Raw genomic sequence first — 20,611 nt, 5'->3', positions numbered from 1 at the left:
GATCAAAGTATGTGATTAAACGTGAAGTATCTTTTCAATAAATAAGACGTCTGAGTGGGGGGGGGAGCTTTTATTTGTTCAACAGTTTATTATATGATTCCTAGAGGATATCCATTCAGTCTGCATATATATATCAAATGATGGAAATTTCTCATTTTTAAATGAGAATCTTGACACCCTAGTAAAATAAGTAAGTTCTTGCATTACCACATACATCCGCAACATACACAACTTAACAACTTTTTTGGCCACTTGGGGGCAGCAGACACAAGTTGTGAACACTGACATATTATCACCTTTTAAGTTGAAATGGCTCATTTGAGGTCCGTCTACGTCTAATATTCACTCTCCTTTTAGCTCTATTTTGGTTTCCATGAACTACGGGTAAATACCTGGCTTTAATAGCGACTTAGTCACATCCTTAAATTGTAGTTAGACATAGCTAGTTAGCTAGCGTTTTGCTAACATTAGCTAACTAAAGATGTCACTATATATATATATGTCAAATTTACCTTCTAACCATCTTCAAAATTTCAAAATACAATTTGAAGGAAACACAATGCCAACCGAATTACGGTTTTTATTAATTTAATAAGGAAATGTACCACAAATCACAAATTTTGATTGTGAATGAATCAGTAAAATGTTCACTGACAATGTATTTCATTTGTTTTCTGCCAAATAGGCAATCTTACAAAACTATACACAGGTAGTGACTAGAGCATGATTTAAAAGTTAACAGTGACTCACTCATCTTTTTAACAAAAATCACAATCTTTCCTAATTTTACCCAAAGTGCTCTTGTTGCAGAAGTATGGACACATATCCCCAAGCGTGACAGTTCTGCGACGTGTACGGCCATCATCCAGCCCGACCACCTGCTTATATATCCACCACATTATAAAACATAGTGTGTTGATTCTTACATGAAAATGATGCCAGAAACTCAAGATTTAGCACCAGCAGAAGCAGTATGGCCTGTGCAATACTCAAACAACTGAAATAAACTAATACACATAGATCGCATCTATACAGGAAATGTTGGCTCAGCCTCTATTTTCCATTTTAAATAAATGAGTTCTGTTTTTCAGTGCGATAACATAAAATATGTCTGCTGCTGCTGCAGCGCGATTGAACCAGGGGTAGGAAAGTGTGCATGTTATTCCCTCAGCTTCTACTGTCAAAGTACCTTTGAGCAACGCTTTTTCTACCAATAGCTGCTACTCTTACCAGTAAAGAGGATCATATAGTTGAATTGTGTCAGTGTATGGATGTAAAGCCAGGCAGTGCTGATAAAGAGCAAGTCTGCAATAAAGGCTGTCTTAAATAAATATGGATCATTAGACATTCCTCACCGAAATAAACCAACACATAATATGGATGCATGTCATCATTAGCCACGAGGTGTTTGACAGGTGGAAGACTTCGGTTTATTGAAGGTTTAGTTTTCTGGCGCAGCAGCAGTGAGCTGCATCTTTGAAGCTGGGGTCGTTCTGGGGCTAATCCTTCCAGCAGTCCCACAATCCACTGCTGTTTAACACATCAACTGAGCAGCCCTGGATAATACGCCAAAACCACACTCACACACACACATAAAAAAATAAGCTTTACTATTACTACACAAAAGCATTTTACACACTAAATGCTTGATGCTCACCAGGAAATTAGGATTGAAGACCATAAATGTCTGCCTCTGTCTATCGTACTCTCTTGCGTCTTCTGTCAGCCACACACCTGACAGCAATACACTCATTAAGTGACAGTTTGTCCGGATGAGTGCGACGTTTGGGTGAATCTCTTGGGGAAACCAGTCAGCCTACAACACAACTAACTCCTGCTGCTGCTGCCACCGCGGCTGCAACAAGCCTGACAAATACAAACTGTACAGACGGGGAAACAGACAGTAATGGCTGCCACACGACCAGAGAGAATGACAGGAGGTGATGAGGAGAAATGGTAACGAGGGACAGGGAGAAGTGTCACATCATGACAGAGAGAAGAAAGAGAACAAACCAGAAAGAAAAACCGAGGGAGGATGTGACAAAGGGAGGGATAGCGAAAATGAGAGGGACAGAGAGAAAAAGGAGACGCTTTCATGGTCTATGAAGGGCTCTTGGACTATTACTCCCACTGCCAGTCTGTCTATAGCTGAGGGGAAAACCATCTACAGAGATCTTCAATCTAGTCTGTGCTGTCTACTATCAATGGCCTGAAATGTCACACTGCTTCGGCCGGGTTATATCACAGTATGATGCTCCTGGTACAACACTTGCTACAGGCCAAAAAGCGTGTTCCTCAAAATGCAAAAAACTGCGATCTGCAGACGAGCCTGAGGTGATGGCCTGTTGGTGTGTGATCTAGAGGTGTTCAGTACATGAAACACCAAATCCTCAAGCTGAACTGAGTGTACTGAATCATTACTGAGTATGTCTGTATGCATAACAGCAGTGGTGGGAAAAGTATTTAGATGTTTTACTTAAGTAAAAGTAGCAGTAGCAGTGTAGAAATACACTTATACATACTTAAAGTACCAAAAGTAAAAGTACTTATTATGTAGAACGGCCCATTTTAGAATCATATACATTATATCACTGGATTATAATTAATGATGCATTGATGCTTCAGTTTTTAAAGGTGGAGCAAATTTTAATTACTTTGTTTACTGTTGGGTAGCTTAACCCAGTGGTTTGGTGGTGGTCAAACTGGGGTACTGGGACCAACAGGGGCCCTTGAGTGGGTTGTAGAGGGTCCCCAGCAAAAGGAGGAATAGAAGATTCAAACTTATATCACAGTAAATGGGAGAAATATTGTTTTTATTGATTATAATTTGATTATTGATTAACTATGAAGACTTTATTATCCTCAAAAACCTAAAAATAGATAATAAATTACATTGTTTGAGGACAGTCTTGCACACTAGGCCACAGAGTCATGGTTTATGTTGGACTACTGTACTGTACTCACATCTGGCACAGCAGGTTTTAAAAACCTGGATGAAATCAGCACATTGATTTGTAATTTCCACCTCTACAATGATCCTTAAAATCTATATTCTTCAAAAACAAAACTGAACTGACAATCTGTGGGAGCTTACACCAAAAACACATTCATGAACTCGCATTGTGGGATTCATCTCTGTGACACCACCCTCAGGGTTATTGACAGGACATCATGAAGACTGCGATTTCACCATTGCTTCATTTTCAGCATGAAAAGCCAATTTTGGATGAACGAGAGGTGGAGTGTCTGGGTGGAAACAAGACAGCAGGAAACAAACACAGCTGAAAGTGAGTCACCTGTCACTCAAACAAACTTCACACATACCAATCCTTCATCAGCAAGACTCCCATTACAGAAAGGGGAATTCTTATGTCTAAACTTCTTGTGGAAACACATTTACTAGAACAACATTTCCAATCCCTTTCTTTTAAAATCCATTTTTGTCATTTGTAACAGGGCATTAGGTTAACATGGAACTTGCACACAGTCATATAATTTACCGATAGGGCTAGTTTAAAACACTTTTCCCTGTTTTATTCCTCCTTTTATAATAAAACAGGGTTCACGATGAAGTGACGCAGATTCAGAGTTTACAGGACACACAGCTCGGTTTCCATCTCCAGTGATTTGACTACAGTTTACTATAGTTTTCCTCAAACCCAGATTTACATAGGCGATCTGTGAGAGGCTAAAATACAATCACAATTTACCAGGACAACATAGATTATTTCCAGGATATTTAGTCATTTTAATAAATTTCCAGGCAGAACAAGTCTCTAAATATCCAGGTTTTCCAGGACGCATAGGAACGTCTTTAGTCTAAACTCTTCACACCAATGCCACACTTCCACAATCACTAACCAGGAGCAAATACATAGTAAGATCTGCAAATTGCGTATTATGAGCTACAGAGGCCGTCTGTCACAGAAAGGACAGAAAAACAAACACACATTTTACCCACATACATGGGCAGGTACGCACACTCGCATCAGAACTCAGGCAGTCTTACTTTTGGAGACCACAGTGCATAGTGTCAGTCTGCCAGAATCCTCACTGGGCATCTCTGGACTGAGCTCCAATTACGTGGAGTCTCCCTTTCACCGCCTCGTTAGCCTAATTGGATTAACGAGGAGGAAACTTTTGACAGACAGCTGGTTTGGGGCAGCGTGGCAAGCCTGTGGATGCTTGAGAAAGTAAATTCTGCATCACATCAGTACACAATAGTTGAATTTTCCAGCAGCTCGCATGAACCGCAGTTATTTTAGAAAATATACAGCCTGTATTGAGTTACGGGTGTCAATTATTGTTTGATTGGCTTTGAAAAATGTATTAAAAGGTTTAAAGTCATGAAAAATAATGTATAAATGCACAAATTTGAATCCAAGTAAGCCACCTTCCTTCAATGTCTAATCATCTCTCTTAGCACCGTGCAATAAACATAACAGGAAATGAATCACCAGCATTAACGACACCATGAATTCCAAACAGTCTATAAAGTTCTACTAATACTACACGAGAACAATTAATGAGTCCATAAGGAACCCAGTGAGCCATGGTTTTTGTGATCACAGTGCATAGTTAAAGATTGGAAAATCAGGTTTTGTTTAAACTCTTTTAAAGTAATGGATGCTTTCCATCTCATTGAAGCCCTTTTTTCAAATTGTACTGTGCAGTGAGGTTTTAAATACATCCAATTTCCCATGTGTAAAAAAGCTTTAAAGAAAGATTTCTGCTGGTTATGACTGACACAGCAATGTTGAAGCACAAACATAAAATGATCTGGAAAAATAAGAAAAGGACAAACACTATCACCACTTCCTGCTTTAGGAAACAAATACTTCATCTGTTTTTTGACTGTTGTGTAGAATACTAGTCACCTGTGGGTTGCCATCAATAAATGCACTGACTGTATCAACAGTGATGATTCAGGACTATCTTATTTGATTCAGTTTGGTAGAAATGACAATTGTGTAGCCACGATCAACCTCTTTTTTTGTCCAACAAACATCCAAAAACCTAAAAATGTTTCACTTTCAAACATATAAAACAGAGGAAAAGTTCAGTTTGGGGGATTTTCGCTTTTAAACGACGAATTGATTATGACGATATATTATGATTTTAAACTAAATAACAATCTAGGACTCAATATAAGAAGAATGAATGAGTTGTTTTGAGGGCATGATTCAGCAATTAGTTCTTCCAAACTGCAAGCACAGTTAAACCAACAATGACCAGCATCTTTTACCCAATTAGAGCCACAGACCTGGCAGACTAGACATCAGTTGGCAGGGTCAGGGTTGGGTCGGTTCAGGGTTTCAGACTCAGTCTGGGTCCAGGACAGACCAGCTCATGAGACAAAACTAATGGAATAAAAGAGTCTTTGTTTGTTTCACTCCCAAATTACTTTAGATAATCAAACAGTATTACATAAGGAGATTCCTCACACTGGTCTGGTTGTGTTTGTGTTTGTGTGTCTCTTTGCCAGTATAACCCACTGGTAAATGGGATAGCTTCCAACTCCTCTGGTGAAGGGTGTGGATGGTCATAATGAGAAGATTTTGGCTTATCTATGTGTGTGTGTGTGTGTGTGTGTGTGTGTGTGTCAGACTGATTGTTTGGGGGTGATTGCGCCTCAAGGCCAAGTGCTGTTAGCCTGTGTTGGCGAGTCGCCGACCCTCAGGCTTCGCCTTTTGTTTAACCCAGATCAGTTTGGAGAGGGGAAGCCACTAAACCACCCACAGACCCGGGGTGCTCTGATTGGCTGTGACAGACTGTAAAGAGGAACCTGATTGGTTGTGACAGTTAGGGCCCGCAAGCCAGTTTGCTAACCCAGAATGGAGGGAGACGGGTAAAGGTTGGACACTGAAATGGCAAATTAACAAAAGCAATATGGAGGCTCTACCTTGTAGGAGTTGGTGGTGAAATCCCAATAAATATATTTTTGTATAATCCCATTACATTAGGGCAAATGGCATATATATTACAGTTTAAGTGTCAATAAATAAATCACATTTTCTATACTGAGCATTTAAATATTTACTATGCACTGTTTAAAAAGCACCAGCTCTTTTTTTTTCTTCCATTTTTTATTATTTCTTCACTTCTGAGGGTGTAACATTTGATAATTAGCACGTAATTAAAGCGCAAGGTGCAACATTTTCCTTGCAGTCACTTATTAAGCTGAGAGAAAAAGGTCAAAGAGGTGCCAGTCTTCTATTATACATCAGTTATAAAGCGCTGCCTCTCCAAGTGTGAGTGAGAAAGGTCAGAGATGAAAACAGGTGAAAGAGTCACAGTACGGGCTCATACTGCATTTATAATTTAGTATTAGCTAACATGAAGGTGTATGGTATATAAACTAACTCAGACTGATGGTTTGGGTTTAATTCTGGGTCCAATTTGTGGGCAAAAATAATCTTAAAGAAGCATTCAAGTAATTTTAAGTGTTGACCGGAGAAAAAGTCTGAAATCTGAATTTGCATAATTGGTAGAAGTTTTTCATAAAAAAATCTTAACTCAAGGTTCACTGACTAGCTTTCAACCACAACTATTAAGTGGACTTTAAGGTCAGGATATATATATTCTTCGTTCAACAATGAACTCTCAATGTTTCAGTGTAGCTTTAATTAAAGGGGCAGATATGCTTTAAAACGGACAGACACAGCTATGCAAACATGGAAAGTACAATATGTGCTTAACTGGGTTGACCACAGAGACTATCTCTTGTCCAGTCATATCTACATTTGTTCAAGTTGAAAAGAAATCTTAAAAGAAAATTCTTTTTAAATTTAAAAGGTGCAAACAAAGCTTTATCTAGGCGGCGCAAATCAGGGCAAAAATGCATCTGTGCCCTTTGATGATGTTTTTCTCCTGTGACTCCACTTTACATTTTACATTATATGAACATCACAAGGGGGTCCAGGGTTTTTATTTTGACTGGCACAATCCTTTTAATCTGTTAATGTAGTAGATTCTTTTTTTACTGTGCAAATTAGGTTGTTTGTGGCTGTAAATCAGTGACTGAAATAAAACACTTTAGTCAATATTTGCTTTTTAATAGAAGTTCAAGATCACCCCAATATTTGCAAATTGATACGTTCGTGTAACTGTGATGGTTTTCTCTGAATAGTAAACCAAACCAAACCAACACTGGCTGTGTTGTTGTGGTGTGTGGACATTAAACACACAGGAGAGATGATTTAATTATGCCTTTAAAAATGACCATACCGAGCAGACCACAGGCAACACAGACGCAGCCGAGTGAACGAAGATGAAGCAGAGTGAGCGGGAGCCTCTTTAACTCTTTCTCATTGATTTTAGCTTCAAATACCTGAACCTCAAGAGATCCGGACACACACACACACACTCCTCTCTTTTCTCGTTCCCACACTCATTCACTAATGAATAAGACATGAGGCGTTTTTATCTTTACTCAACGCTCCTCATTAATATCGATATAAAGAGGAAATGCACATGGAAAACCTCGTCATCGATTTTAAATCATCCGCTCTCACTCTTTCTCAGTCCTTCCTTCTTTCTTGTTCTCCCTGTCTTGCCATCTCTTCCCCTCCTCTTCATCTCCCCCTTCTTGTCTCATACATTTCACTCATTTCATCCCTCCCTCCTTCACTCTCCTCATCAAATAGATCCTTTCATTTCCCCTATTCTTTTCCCTTTCTCTCTCTGTCTTTTTTCTTTCTTCAAGCATTTCTCGCTGTCTTTTTTCCCTCCTCCCATCACATAAATCCTTTCATTTCTGACTCCACAGGTGGTGGGATGGAGGAAGGATCTGTTGCCACGGAAACGGTCTCGGCCTCACTAGAGTTGATGTGGTGCTGCAAAACCCGACAAGATCTGCGTGCGCGCACGTTAAACACACACATACACACACACACACACACACACACACTCGTGCACACGGGGATACACACACCTAATAAAAATGTGTTTATCTTTGAAGAACTGTGGTTTTATGAAGCTGAAAAAATGTGATAATGTGCAGCTCCTGTGTGCGTGTGTGTGTGGACACGTGTATGAGTCCACACATATAAGATTTTCACATTTCTATACTCATTCGCGCACGTACATGTATATTTGTGCATCCATGCATCTACACTTACACAGCCTGTTTATTTCCTCCCTGGTGACCTGCTTTTTGAACGGTCAGTCAATTAAAATTCACGTGTGTAAGTATGTATGCATGCGTGTATGTCTCTGTATGTGTGTTTTTCACTCTTAGACTAACGCAATCTTTACCGTCCTACCTTCTTCCTCTGACAAGTTATATTTTCAGTCCTAATTTTATGATGATCTGTGTTTATTTTATTAACTGTTTGATAGAATACTGCAATTTCCCAGCTTGGGATCAATAAAGTATATCTATCTATCTACCTATCTATCTATCTATCTATCTATAAAATACCAATATTACATGACTCTGACTGAAAATTGCTCTTAAAAAACGCAATCTCCCGACACCCAGGGACTTTTTGACACATTTTTCTCTTAGCCTTTGATTAAAGGGGGGCTTTATTTACTATAAACTCAACTATGTTGGTCAGCATCCTCCTTCTTTTAAATGTGTGGGGACATAAAATCTGAGTAAACATTTTTTGACTGGGCTTTTCAGTTAAAAATCAGTATAAATGTATAATGTAATATAAGATACATTAGTTGTACTTATGCTCCAGAATGACACATATAAGTGTCTCTGCATCATCTTACTCCCCTCTTTTGCTCCCAACGGACAGGAGTCAGGATTACTGTGGCTTTATCACTTGAACATGTTGTTTTTGGGAACTTGCTGATTGTTAAAGAGTCTCTTCATACAGGTATTATAAGGCAGTAAGGGACATGATCCTGTGCTCATCACTATCAACCTGTTTAGTGTTTTAAGTGCTTTAGTGGTTACATTGTCAGATTACTTTTTCAGCTATCTGCACATTTCTGGCTAAAGTGTGTTATGTTTATTGCCTGTCTAAGTAAACCAGAAAATAGTCACATTTGAGAAGCTGGGACCCGTGATTTTCTTTTACATTTTGCAATAAAAAAGCTTTAAATGTTCTCTCAGACGTCTAAAAAATTAATTGATAAACCGTCTCAGCTCTAATTGACGTTTTTCAAGTTAATTCTATTTGATTGTGCAGGTCTGCACATAGACCCCTCTCAAAGGAGAAAACAGCCTCATACAAACCAAATAAATCTTTCTAATTATCTGTCTGCTTGCTGAACCTGGTTTGTTGCCATGACAGGTGTGTGTGTTTGTTGGTGCTCACAGAGGGGTGTGATGAGTGGACTGAATGCTAATATGACAGTGTGCAGTAGAAGAGGGCTGGGGAGGAACGAGGACGGTGCACGGGCAGACGGAGAGGAGAGGGGAGCTGGTGCACGAGCATGAACTCAATGACTCGCTTCACCAAGGACACACAGACAGTCTAACACCTACATAACACACTCACAAACGCACGCTCACACATTTTAGGACATATAGACGGTAGAAAGCAGCCATAATGTAACACACATAAACACACAGAGAGACAGGTGCGAGCCTACGCACAAACAAAAAGATGTATTCTTGTTCCACCTTCCATCTTTTTTTCACCCTTTGTCTCTCATACAGACACAACGCCTACATGAACACACACACACAAACATGTAAATTACTGTTCAAGGGCACCCAGAGTTTGAGAACAACGCCAACTCAGCACTGCTAAAAAAAAAAAAAAGCACACGTACTGTACGCTAATTGGTTCGTCTTTGAGCAGGAAGGACAGAAGCGGCCCGTCACTGTCAGACTGCTCGTGAAACTTTCTCAGTTTGTTTAATGACCTTCTCCGCCTGCAGTAAAAAAAACACTTCTGGATGGACCACCACCGCCAAGGACGGCACCAATGATGCCGCAAACAACTGTCACACCTGTGAGTCAGAGATGCAGCAAAAAAGGCACACCTGGACGCTGGCAAGGACGACGACATGGAGGAGAAACACCAGCACAAAAAGAGGACTCACTTCCTGGATCACACTGTGCTTAAGGGAGTTTCAGAAGGTCAATACCAACTATTTTGTATGAAATGTGTCATTGCAGCCACTGTCAAAATCTTGTAAAAGAAAAATAAGTATGCTACATCTTGGTGAGCAGTTTCCCCAATGATTCTATTACGCATGCACAGTAGTGTCCCGCAACATTGACAGTGGGTGTAAATTGCGAGGTGCAGAATCACCCGGTATAGTTCTCAGTGAAACAATGAAATACAATAAAGTGGCCATCATCATTTGTTAGTCAATTAAGGGACACCCATAGATATCTTACATGACCTAGCTCAACAGATTTAGTTTTAAGAGCTTGTTGGGTGAAAGTGCGTCTGCTGCAGCACAATAAAATAATATTACGAGTCCAAAGTCAAATGGCCTTGAAAAGATGGTTTCTCCGCCATTTATAAACCACTGAGAGAGAAGAATAAGATTTTCCTCACAGCTCTTGTGTGTTTTTGCTGTTTGAACTTGAAGGACGAAACAATGGAAATATGTGCTGAGGCTTCATCGTGTTTTTGTCCTCCGTGACTGTCAAACTGTTAATCAGGGGCACAGGCTCTCTAATCATTATTATTGATCACACATCGGTTACTATACAATCAGTATGCTAGCTACACTAGATTGGACCATAATGCGACACTAAAATCTCCCATTAAAAGAGAGGATAATTAGATTTTTTTAGGGTTAACAGCTGTTGAAATTGACTCTGGTAGAGAAGCTTGAACATACATAAAAACCTTTAAACGACTAAAGATTCACTGATGTCTGAGAGGCTCCACTGCTGGAGACAACTCTGCCTGCCTGCAGTCTGATATTAAGGACAACATTTGCTTTGATGTGATAATGATGTAATTACACTAATATCTATTCATCCTGCTCATTTATTGCTGTTATCACATATTCTCAATTCTACAATTTTTACCTGCAACACGTAACCCGTTTCCGATTTTAGGTTCATATCACAAAATGTTGTTAATTTGTGGGGTGAGGACATTTACACCTCAGAGGAAGCTAATGTGCACAGACATCCACGTACTGTATGTCTACACGCACAAACATACACCAACACACTGAGAGAAGCCAGCAGCTGGTCGGGTCAAGCCTGTGGCCACCTACGTATGCTAATGTTGGCCTGCAGGCAGATCCAGGTGGGTGGATATTACAAATGAGATTAGGATCGCTTAGTTTCCCAACAAACAGATTTATCTGGGATGAGGCGCGTAATAGCCGCCACCGATCTCAATTTAGTGCTGCGAGGAAAAGTTTCTGTCCCTCTCCCTGTTCCAGAGGGAGAAAACACTCTCCACTGCTCACTCAGATAGGCTGGTTTAATCCAACACGCCTTCTACCATGATGATTAGGGCTACAAGCAAAGATGATTAACTTTTAATCAGCTGTTTAATCTGTCAAACATAAAGAATAATGACAAATAGCTTGTTTTGTCCGAGTAATGGTCAAGAAAACTAAAAGGTACTAAAAACTCCAGATTATCTTCAGTGACGACATTGATACAATATTTCCTTATGTCAACTACAGTGTAGTTAAGGTTAGGGGAAGATCATGGTTATGCATTGAACAGATAAACCAATTAAGTTGCGTTAGGGTTATATAACTGTCTTATTGTTTATTTTTAATGTACGTATGTAGCCAGGACTTCCTGGAAAGCAGTGTTGAGTGGACCTGGAGTGAACTATCCTGGTTATATTAATGTAAAGTAAAGGCAATACTTGATTAGAGTTAAAGGATCGTGCTATGGTTACCAAAGAAGTGAACATTTACCACCCAGACCTTCTTACTCCCCCCTAATTCCTGCATTGGCACTGAAAGTATCAGGAGGTGCAGAATCGTTCGATATGAAGGTTAAAAAAACTGACATTTAACAGCATGAAGAGCACAGGTGTAAATGGTGCATTAATGGAGTCATCATTGATGTTTAGTAATACCGGTGCTTTTCCTGCAATGACAAATCAAAATGTCTGCTCTGAAAAAAATCCCCATTACATGATCTAATGTCTCCTGAGCACGTTGATGTACAGATTAACTGTCACCACACTGAAACTACTGACTCAAGACGGACAAAATGGACATTGCTGCAGTCTTTTCCTTTTGCTGTCACTCTGCTAACATGATTGCATGTTACTGCTAATTACTCCCCATTACTGGGCCCCATTACGGCTTCAGCAGTTTGACGTGTGTTAACGCCAGTATTCTGATGAATTGTCAGCCGTCAATCCTGGCTGCTCTGGATGTCTATCTCTCTTCCTCTTGGAAGTCAAAAGCATCCAACATACACAAACTATACAACGTGTCCAAAGTGACGTTACTTTCTCTGCATTTCAACATTTTCAGCAAGATTTTAAGAACCGATGCCGACTCTGAACGTGACTGAAACCCAAAATAATTTCAAGGCAAGCTGTGGATGATCCGTGTGGTGATGTGTGACTTTGAAGACAGATTTTTCTCCTAAAATGCCACATCTTCCTTCAAATTAAGAGTCAAAACACACAGTCAACAGCAAAACATTTACATCTGCTGAAAATCAAACAAAGTATGCGCCACATGAAATCACTGGGCAGAAATAATGAATACACAAGTACAAATAATGATATCATCTACCAATTAAAGCTGGTAATGATGGTCTACACCCATTGCCGGTGGCTTTGGGCACACACACAGACACACACACTCATGCATGGTCAGTAGGCGTAGAGCCACCAGACTTAGCGAGAAATTTCAGTGTGTGCCAAAAATCCAACCAACATTTTGAGGCTTAATGAAATTCAAATCGAGAACACATTATGGCGGCGATATGAACACACTGTTCTGCCAGCCGGTGTCAACGTATGTGTGTGTGGTTTCCATGGCGACAGAGAAGATGCAGAGGAAAGAGTGCAAAGCCATTGTTCACCAATAAACCAGAGCTATAGATGGTGTAAATTTTATGATTGTTAATTTTTGTGTGCGTGTGTGTGTGTATTTTTTTGTTCCCTACACTGCGATAAAGAAAAGGCTGGATTGGGTTAGTGGAAGCATGGAGGGAGGATTTGGATTGAAGATTAACCCACTGCACATCAAAGATGATCAGCCAGCTAGCAGATATGTGTCAGCAGGGCAGAGAGAAAAAAAAAGAGACAGGAGGAGGAGGAAGAAGATGAAAGGAGAGGAGAAGAGCATAGAAGAGGCTGTACGTCCATGAGTTTCAGTGCAGAAATGAGAAATCATTACTCCGTCTATCACCTATCTACCAGCCTACCCGAGCATGGGGGGAAGGGAGGATGGGAGGGTCGGCGGTGTATTAAACACACAGAAGGAGGGTTGAAAATGGCCACCGGAGAAAAAGCCGACAGGAAATGACTGACGGTATTTTGGTCCGCTTTTGTCAGTTGAGGGCAGTTGGCCTTGGTCGTCTGAGCATCATTCACAGATGTGGGGCAAGCTGCCGCCTCCACACTCCACCGGTGAAGCGAGAAAATGTGTGTTTGTATGTGTGAAGGGGATGGAGGACGACATGTTAGCCCAAGGTTGTTTTAAGGCGTCTGCACCAGATCTGCCAACCTCTTTTTGTTAAACATCCACCTGAGTTTGAGCTGACAAGCTCACTGTGGCAGCATCGATGAAAAAATACTCCTCCTGAACTCCTGAAGGGGAGTTAAAAAGAACTTGTTAGTGCTCACAGGTGAGCTTAGGATGATCCTATGGTATTTTATTATTTTAACGTCCTATATTGAGCCCAGAAATACAGCAAAAATTGCCATTTTATCTTTAGCCACACTGGCTCTAAGGGTGGCTCTATCTATCTGGATTGCCATTAAATTCTGTACATCCTAGGTCACCAGAGGATGAATCCTAATGACTCTGGTTATCCCTTGATAAATAGTAAATAGTACATTGTCCAATACTTTAGTTTATGTCCAAATGCCTGCAAAACTATCAGCCTCAGCTGTACTTTGTTTTTAGTGCTAATTAGCAAATATTAGCATGCTATGATCACGAATTTGACCACGTTTGCACTGCAGATGGACCGGCTTTATTCTGTCTTGTTTGAACAGACCCATTTCGAAGAACACCCTTCTTCCTGGTTACAATAACGTCCCTGCAGTAGACAACATAACATAACGTCTTTATAGGTCCAGCAGTTAAAAATGATTGGGTGAGATTGGGGGGGGGCTTCTTGCAGTGGGAGAAAAAACATTTCTTTTTCATCCCCTCTTGCGAGGAGCCAGCTGGTGTTTCGCCTCCAGAGCAGCGGGGAGTGAGGTGCTTTGCTCAAGGGCACTTAATTAGACAAGACTACACAGAGAGCTGAGTTTAGGGTCAACCACAAGGCCAACATGCCTCATCTTTTCATCTTTGGTAGTATCGCTGTTTAGATTTATAGTTTTGATGTAATGTTCATCTTAAACAGAGCAGCTTGAAATTTGGGGAAATATGCATGTTGTCACCATGAGGTTGCTAGGCAACCAGCAGAAAGAAGGAAAATCCTCTGTAAGACCAAAAAATTATGTTTTAACACTTGGATTTTTGAACAGGTTAAACAACATGTTAATAAGTCAAATTTAAAGGTGGTGGCAGGTGAATTTTATTTATTTATTAATCTTTGGACCATCCATGCTAGCCATTGCCCCCTGCTTCCAGTCTTTAGGCTAAGCTAAGCCGCCTCCTGGCTGTAGCTTTACATTTCACGTATGCAATCTTCTCATCCAACATTCTTTTGCTAAGAAAGTGAATTAGCATAAGTCCTTAATTGTCAAACTATTGCTTTAAAGGACCTGTGTGTCTGACTCAGTGCTATCTAGCGGTGGAGTTGCAGATGGCAACCAACGCCTTCCAAGCATGTAGGACAACTACAGTGGCTGTGAAACTCGCAAAAAACGCAAAAGGCCCTATCTAGAGTCAGTGTTTGGTTTGTCCATTCTGTGCTACTGCAGAAACATGGCGGTTCAACATGGCGGACTCTGCAGAAGAGGAACAGCTCCCTCTGTAGATTAACACAGCTTATTTTGAGGTAACAAAAACACAACTATTCTTATCTTCAGGTGATTATACACTAATGAAAACACACCTATGGATATTATATTCCATTTCTGCCAATAGATCCTCCTAAATGTTACACACTGGTCCTTTAAATAAGATACACACTTGTCTCATATTGTATTACACAGCCTGGACAAGCTTATAAGAACCCTCGTATCTATTGCATTTGAGGGGGGAAACTGAAGCAAAGGTTGAAAGAATATAATTTGGTCAGTGTGTTAAATCATTACACATTTGGCTCAGATGTGCTGCTGACAGGGAACATGGCTCTTGGATGTTCCACCGATGTGTTTTTCCCCCTTTAGAAAGCTTCCAGATGGGTTTTTGCGCTCCAAATAAAACACACGCAAGAAAAACATTTTTCTTTTTTTCCCCCTTTTTCTCTGGACCTTCACCTTGCAGTCACACACCATGAATTTCAGCCAGTGCAATGACAAGAATCAACCAGATTATATTGGATTATAACGCCAGACTGATTCCAGCTCATGCACGCTCCTGCATTATTAATCTGACAGTAATGTAGCCCACCGTGCGCAATGAATCTCAGACAAAGAGACACTGAAAGAAAGGAAAACCTCCGTGTCTCTTTTTATGTTTACTCCAATGTTTTTTTTCTTCTTCTTCTTCCCTCTCTGTATCAGAATGTCCGTCCAGATCCCCTCATGAATTATTCATCACCCCCCCGGCCCTAATCCTCGCCTTTGTGTCGCTGTAGTGCCAGTGCGCCTCCAGGGATCCGGTTTACTGCATCGGCTGGACGCTGTCACTGTCACACATCTCTGTAATTTCTCCTATAATATTCCTACAGCGGCTTATAGTTCGCCTGCAATACTCCAGGTGTTGATTAAGTGACCTGATTTAGCTGAGATTGCCTCCTAAAACGCCACTTTAATCGGTGTTCCAATCAGTGTCTGGAAGGAGTTAAATGGGTTTTTTTTCTTTTTACCCCCCATGCTGTACAATGACTTACAATGTCTACAGTACTCAGCACTGAGCTGACAGTGACCTTATTGTTTATTCATATTATAAAATATCTCTCATTATTAGTCCTTACAACAGGGATCCAACAATGTTTCAATGAATGTCCTAATATGTGTCTAAGGGGTCCAATGGGTTTATATTGACCTAATTTTTACCTCCTCTTGTGTCTCTATAATATTAATAAGGACTTAGATCGTCTACTTGTGTCTTCATCCTGACCTCATTTCACAATGGTTGAATCAATGTTTGCATTCTGTAACATTTTTGTAAATATTCATACAGAGACATAGTGTTCAATAATGACTTATAATCATTAGTGTCTCTTATGCATCGATTTGAAATTCCTATGATATCCCTACAGTGTGATATTAAGCCGATATTTGGCTGTAGTATCCATAAAAAATGTGTATTACTCACATTTTTTGGAGACAAGATTCAACCAAAATCAGATTCAGTAATAATGCCACCACATTTTACTAACCGACAGTCTATCAATGCCAGCTGAGTGTGAAGGGCTTCCTAACCCACAATCCGAGCCTCACTGACCTCCTTTCTGGCTGCCCTGTGGGAGTGTGTTGAGGTAGCCCTGAATCCACAGAGAGAGGGGGACATGCTGCTGCAGCAAGAACATTTAGGCAATAAATGTGGACGTGTTTTGTCTTTGCATGATTAAAGTGCACAGCAGCTTCTTACCGTGGACAGACAGCGGGATCAAGTGCACAGCCAGGACGCACGACAGCAGCGTTAGTCTCCAGCATCCCGTGCAAAAGCTCGCCTCCTTCCCCTGCATCCTCGCCGTGTAGTGGTAGCCTAAGATGATCAGACGAAGAGAGGACAAAAAGAAAATCCCGGTGCTAATAAGTGCTAATAGAGTTCAAAATGTGGACAAAAAGTAATCCGGGCAAGTGGGTCTGTTTGATTTGCGTGCAGTCTAGACTCCAGCCTCCCTGCGCTTCTCCTCCATAGCCGCCTGGTCTCAGCTGTCTCCTCGTATCCGCTGTTTCACACGCTCGGCTCAGTTAACTGAGGTTGGTTACGGCTCCATTGCCACAGAACGGCGGTGGGGAGACGGCGAGGCGAGGCGAGGGTGGGGTGGTAGTGGTGGTTGTTGTGCGGGTGCGCGCGGTGGTGGGGGTGGGGGGTGCGTTTGAGGGCGCAGACGCACGCCGTGGCTCGGTTTGGCTCGGAACGGATCGGTGCTTTGGGCACTTGGTGGCTGAGAGGGAAACAAACGCACGGCGGAGTGGAGCGCGCTCGGCAGCCTTCTCATCATCTGGGGAGGAGGAGGGTTGTTGATGCCCCCCTCTCCCACCTCCCTTTACAAAGAAGCTTCCCTCCTCCTCCTCCTCTCTCCATCCTTCCCTTTCCTAAAACTTCTTCCCACTTTTATGTCCTTCAAAGCGTCCGCGTCTTTCCTCTTCCTCATACTTTCAGTCCTCATCCCTCCAGACATTTCTCCGCCTCTTCCTCCTAATTTCCTTCAACTTCCAAGACTTTTTTTCTTCTTTAACCCCCTTTTCCTCTTTCCAAAGATGTTTCACTTCCTTTCCTCCTCTCAAATTCCCATACTTCTCTTCCCTTTTCCTCTTCTTTCTCCTCCTCTTTCTTTAAAGCATCCATGTTTCTGTTTTTTGTCCTCCCTTCCTTTTTTGCTTTATTTCCACAAACATTTTGTCCTCTCTTGTGCACCTTTTCCAAGATGTTTCCATTCCTTTTCCGCCTCCTTTCCTTCCCTTCTCTCCTCCACTGGTTCCCCTTTTCCATCCTTCCTTTACTCTTCCTAAAATTTGCCTTACTTCTCTTCACATCTTCGTCTTCCAAGACATTTTTACATCCATAAAAATGTTTAGTCCTTACTCCTGCACCTTTCCAAAGATGTTTCCTCTTCTCTTCTCTCCTCAAATTCCCAAATTTGTCCCCTCCTTCCACTCTTCCGTGCTTCCTTTCCTTTCCCTAAGAACTACCCCCCCATCTACGAGACACTTCCCTCCTCCTCCTCTCTCCATCCTTCCTTTTTCTTAAAAAAAAATTCCGCTTTCTTCGTCATCCTCCCAGACTTTTTTAACATCCTGTATCTCTCTTTTTTCCCCTGGAAAACGTTCTTTCCCTTAGTCTTCCATCCATCTATCTACTCTCTTCCTCACACTTTTTGTACTCCTCCCTCTTTTCCAGAGATATTTCTCTTCCTCTTCACTTATTTTTTAATCATCCAAAACTTTTTAAAATATCCTAATAACATCTTTCTCCTTCCAGAAAACTTTTGTCCTCTCTCCCTGCAACTTTCCAAAACTCCTTTTCCTACTCCTGCACTTCCTTCCGCCTGTGTCCTTCCCCATTCTATCCTTTTCCCTAACTGATCCTCCTCCTTTCCCCTTTCTTCCTGGAAACAAATCCCCCCCTCTTCCTTACTCCATCGGCATCCCATGACATCCTCCCTCTTCCTCCTCTCACACTCCAAACTTTTTCTCCTCCTCTCACATGGCTCTTTTCCCCATCTTTTCCACCTCCTGTGTTCCTTTCCTTAACCTCTCCCAGCTCCTCCCTCCCTCCATCTGTTTCCCAAAGCTTTCAGTTATTTGCTATTCATCTGAGAGTGTTGGATCTCAATAGGAGTGCAACACTCTGCTCTGGACACTTCTTTTTTCCCCAAGGGAAATCGGACTATTTCGAAGGAGCTTAACTTCCCTTCATCGCTCCGTGTGTGTGTGTGTATGTGTGTGTGTGTTTGTTGGAGAGGATGAAGCATTTGAGATTATGTAAAAAAAAAAAACAAGTGTGGTGTTTGATGCCGTCAAAACAACCGGCTTTGTTTAATAGTGTGACACAGAGAAGCAAACAAAAGGGGGGAGGAGGATGAGGAGGAGGCGTGGGGGTGTCTGGGTGAAAGGTGGGGGGGGTTGGAGGGGTGAATCGGGGGATGCACACGGTGATGAATGCTTAAGGGCCCTGGGGGTAATGATGGTGGTGGGGGTCGTGGGCATTCTTCCACACACACACACACAAAAAAAGCATAAAGAGTGAGAGAGGGGCTGGGCAACAGGAGATGTTTTGTGTGTGTGTGTGTGTGTATGTCTATGTGTGTGTGTGTCTGCACTTGGTTGTTTATGTGTATGTGTGCATATGAAAGCAGCAGCAATGCCAGATTAAAAAAAAATATGTTTACAAAATGTTTAGTGAAATAGAAAATGTGTTCGATGAATTGTGAAAAGTAGGTCAGGAGGACATTTTGGTGGCTCCCATTTAAATAATGTAAAATATGGGCTCTTTCTCGGAGGCGGAATGATTTGGGAACGCTGCATTAACAATATGTAGCCTCCTAAAAAAAAAAAGGTTGCCAAAAGATATCTGTCGTTTGTCTTTCTTTCTGCCTCATGCACAGAACTTCTAAACCCTCAGTTTATTCATTCTGAGCACAATAAGATATCATTCACACTTCTGACCTTTCTGCTTTTATCTGATTTCACCGGGCAACTGGTTATTATCTGTTCCACTGTGTGATCCCAATATGAGCTGACAGCAACGTCGGACAGGAGAACAATAACAAAAAAGGCATCCAGATATGAACTTCAACTTCGGGCACATTTGGGTTGCGTCTTCCATATTTGAGATAAGGCAGCCTCCAAATCTAATAAAGTGGAATATTTGTCTTTATCTTATCTTATCCTCATTTTGTCTCACTGTTGCTGAGTTGTCACCCTGCAGTTGTGTCAGGTGAATCCTCAGAGCTAATTTAATTCTCAATGATTATTGGCACTCAACGACGAGCCCACAGCCATGCTAGACACAGCAGTGCTTTTAACTAAACTCAAACATTTTAACAGGTTTTTACCAAACATCAGGTCATCACGTGTGTTCTAAGCAAAACGTCATGGCCGTCCACCTTGCAGGGGATAAAAAAACTGAAGATTCAATAGATATAAATGCAGTTTGAAATATTTTTGGATTATATTTTTGACATGTTTGTATACATTCCTTTCATATTAAACCTTTGTTTTATATAAACATGTCTAATAATTAGTGTGTGTGAGTGTTTGTGATATCTTAAATAAGATTAATCGGTCAGCCAGAAGTCCTGCTCCTTCAGTCTTTATCCCCGGATCAATGACCCAACACAGTGGTCAGATATTGCTTATCCAGACATCTGTACATAATCATATAGGCAGCAAGGAGACAATACTGTGCAGCAAAAAAACTAAAGCAGAACTAAAGAATGTCTTAATATGATAAGCAGGCTGAACATGCACATGGCATTAAGCTCTCTTCATTCGAAAATGTAAGTCCAATTTATTAAGCATACAAATTACCTACAAATCGACTCAAAATTAATCAAAATTGGCCCACCATATTTTCCATTAACGTCTGAAACAAATTTCATGGCTGTCCATCCAGTAGTTGTTGAGCTATTTAAGTCGGCACCAAAATGGTGGACCAACCGATCAACAGACCTAGAGTCGCACTGGCAATAATGACACAATCCAGCGTCAGTGTTCACATACAAAACTTGCAAGCTGGTCTCAGACTTAATTTAACATGAACCAAGACTTCATTATTCCCCAGGAGGGTT

The 20,611-nt window shown here is 41.1% G+C and overlaps 1 protein-coding gene across 8 annotated transcripts in view; it reads right to left on the bottom strand.

Annotated features, from left to right (window-relative positions):
- The window catches only part of cspg5a (chondroitin sulfate proteoglycan 5a), a 57,058-nt gene extending 39,444 nt beyond the window's left edge, over nt 1-17,614 (bottom strand). For 3 of the 8 annotated variants that reach the window (XM_035672955.1, XM_035672957.1, XM_035672959.1), the window contains exon 1: nt 16,741-17,608. In XM_035672955.1, the coding sequence (XP_035528848.1) occupies nt 16,741-16,837 (97 nt within the window). In that variant the 5' untranslated portion in view covers nt 16,838-17,608. Of the gene's footprint in view, nt 1-16,740 lie in introns of all 8 variants that reach the window. The other 5 variants (XM_035672951.1, XM_035672954.1, XM_035672952.1 and 2 more) reach the window with 4 other exon arrangements.
- Between the last annotated feature and the right edge of the window lie 2,997 nt (nt 17,615-20,611).

This window comes from Morone saxatilis, unplaced genomic scaffold (genome assembly GCF_004916995.1).
Source record: "Morone saxatilis isolate NCDOM2014 unplaced genomic scaffold, NCSU_SB_2.0 Contig24, whole genome shotgun sequence".
NCBI classification, from domain to species: domain Eukaryota; kingdom Metazoa; phylum Chordata; class Actinopteri; family Moronidae; genus Morone; species Morone saxatilis.
This window is presented reverse-complemented; position numbering and strand designations above follow the sequence as displayed.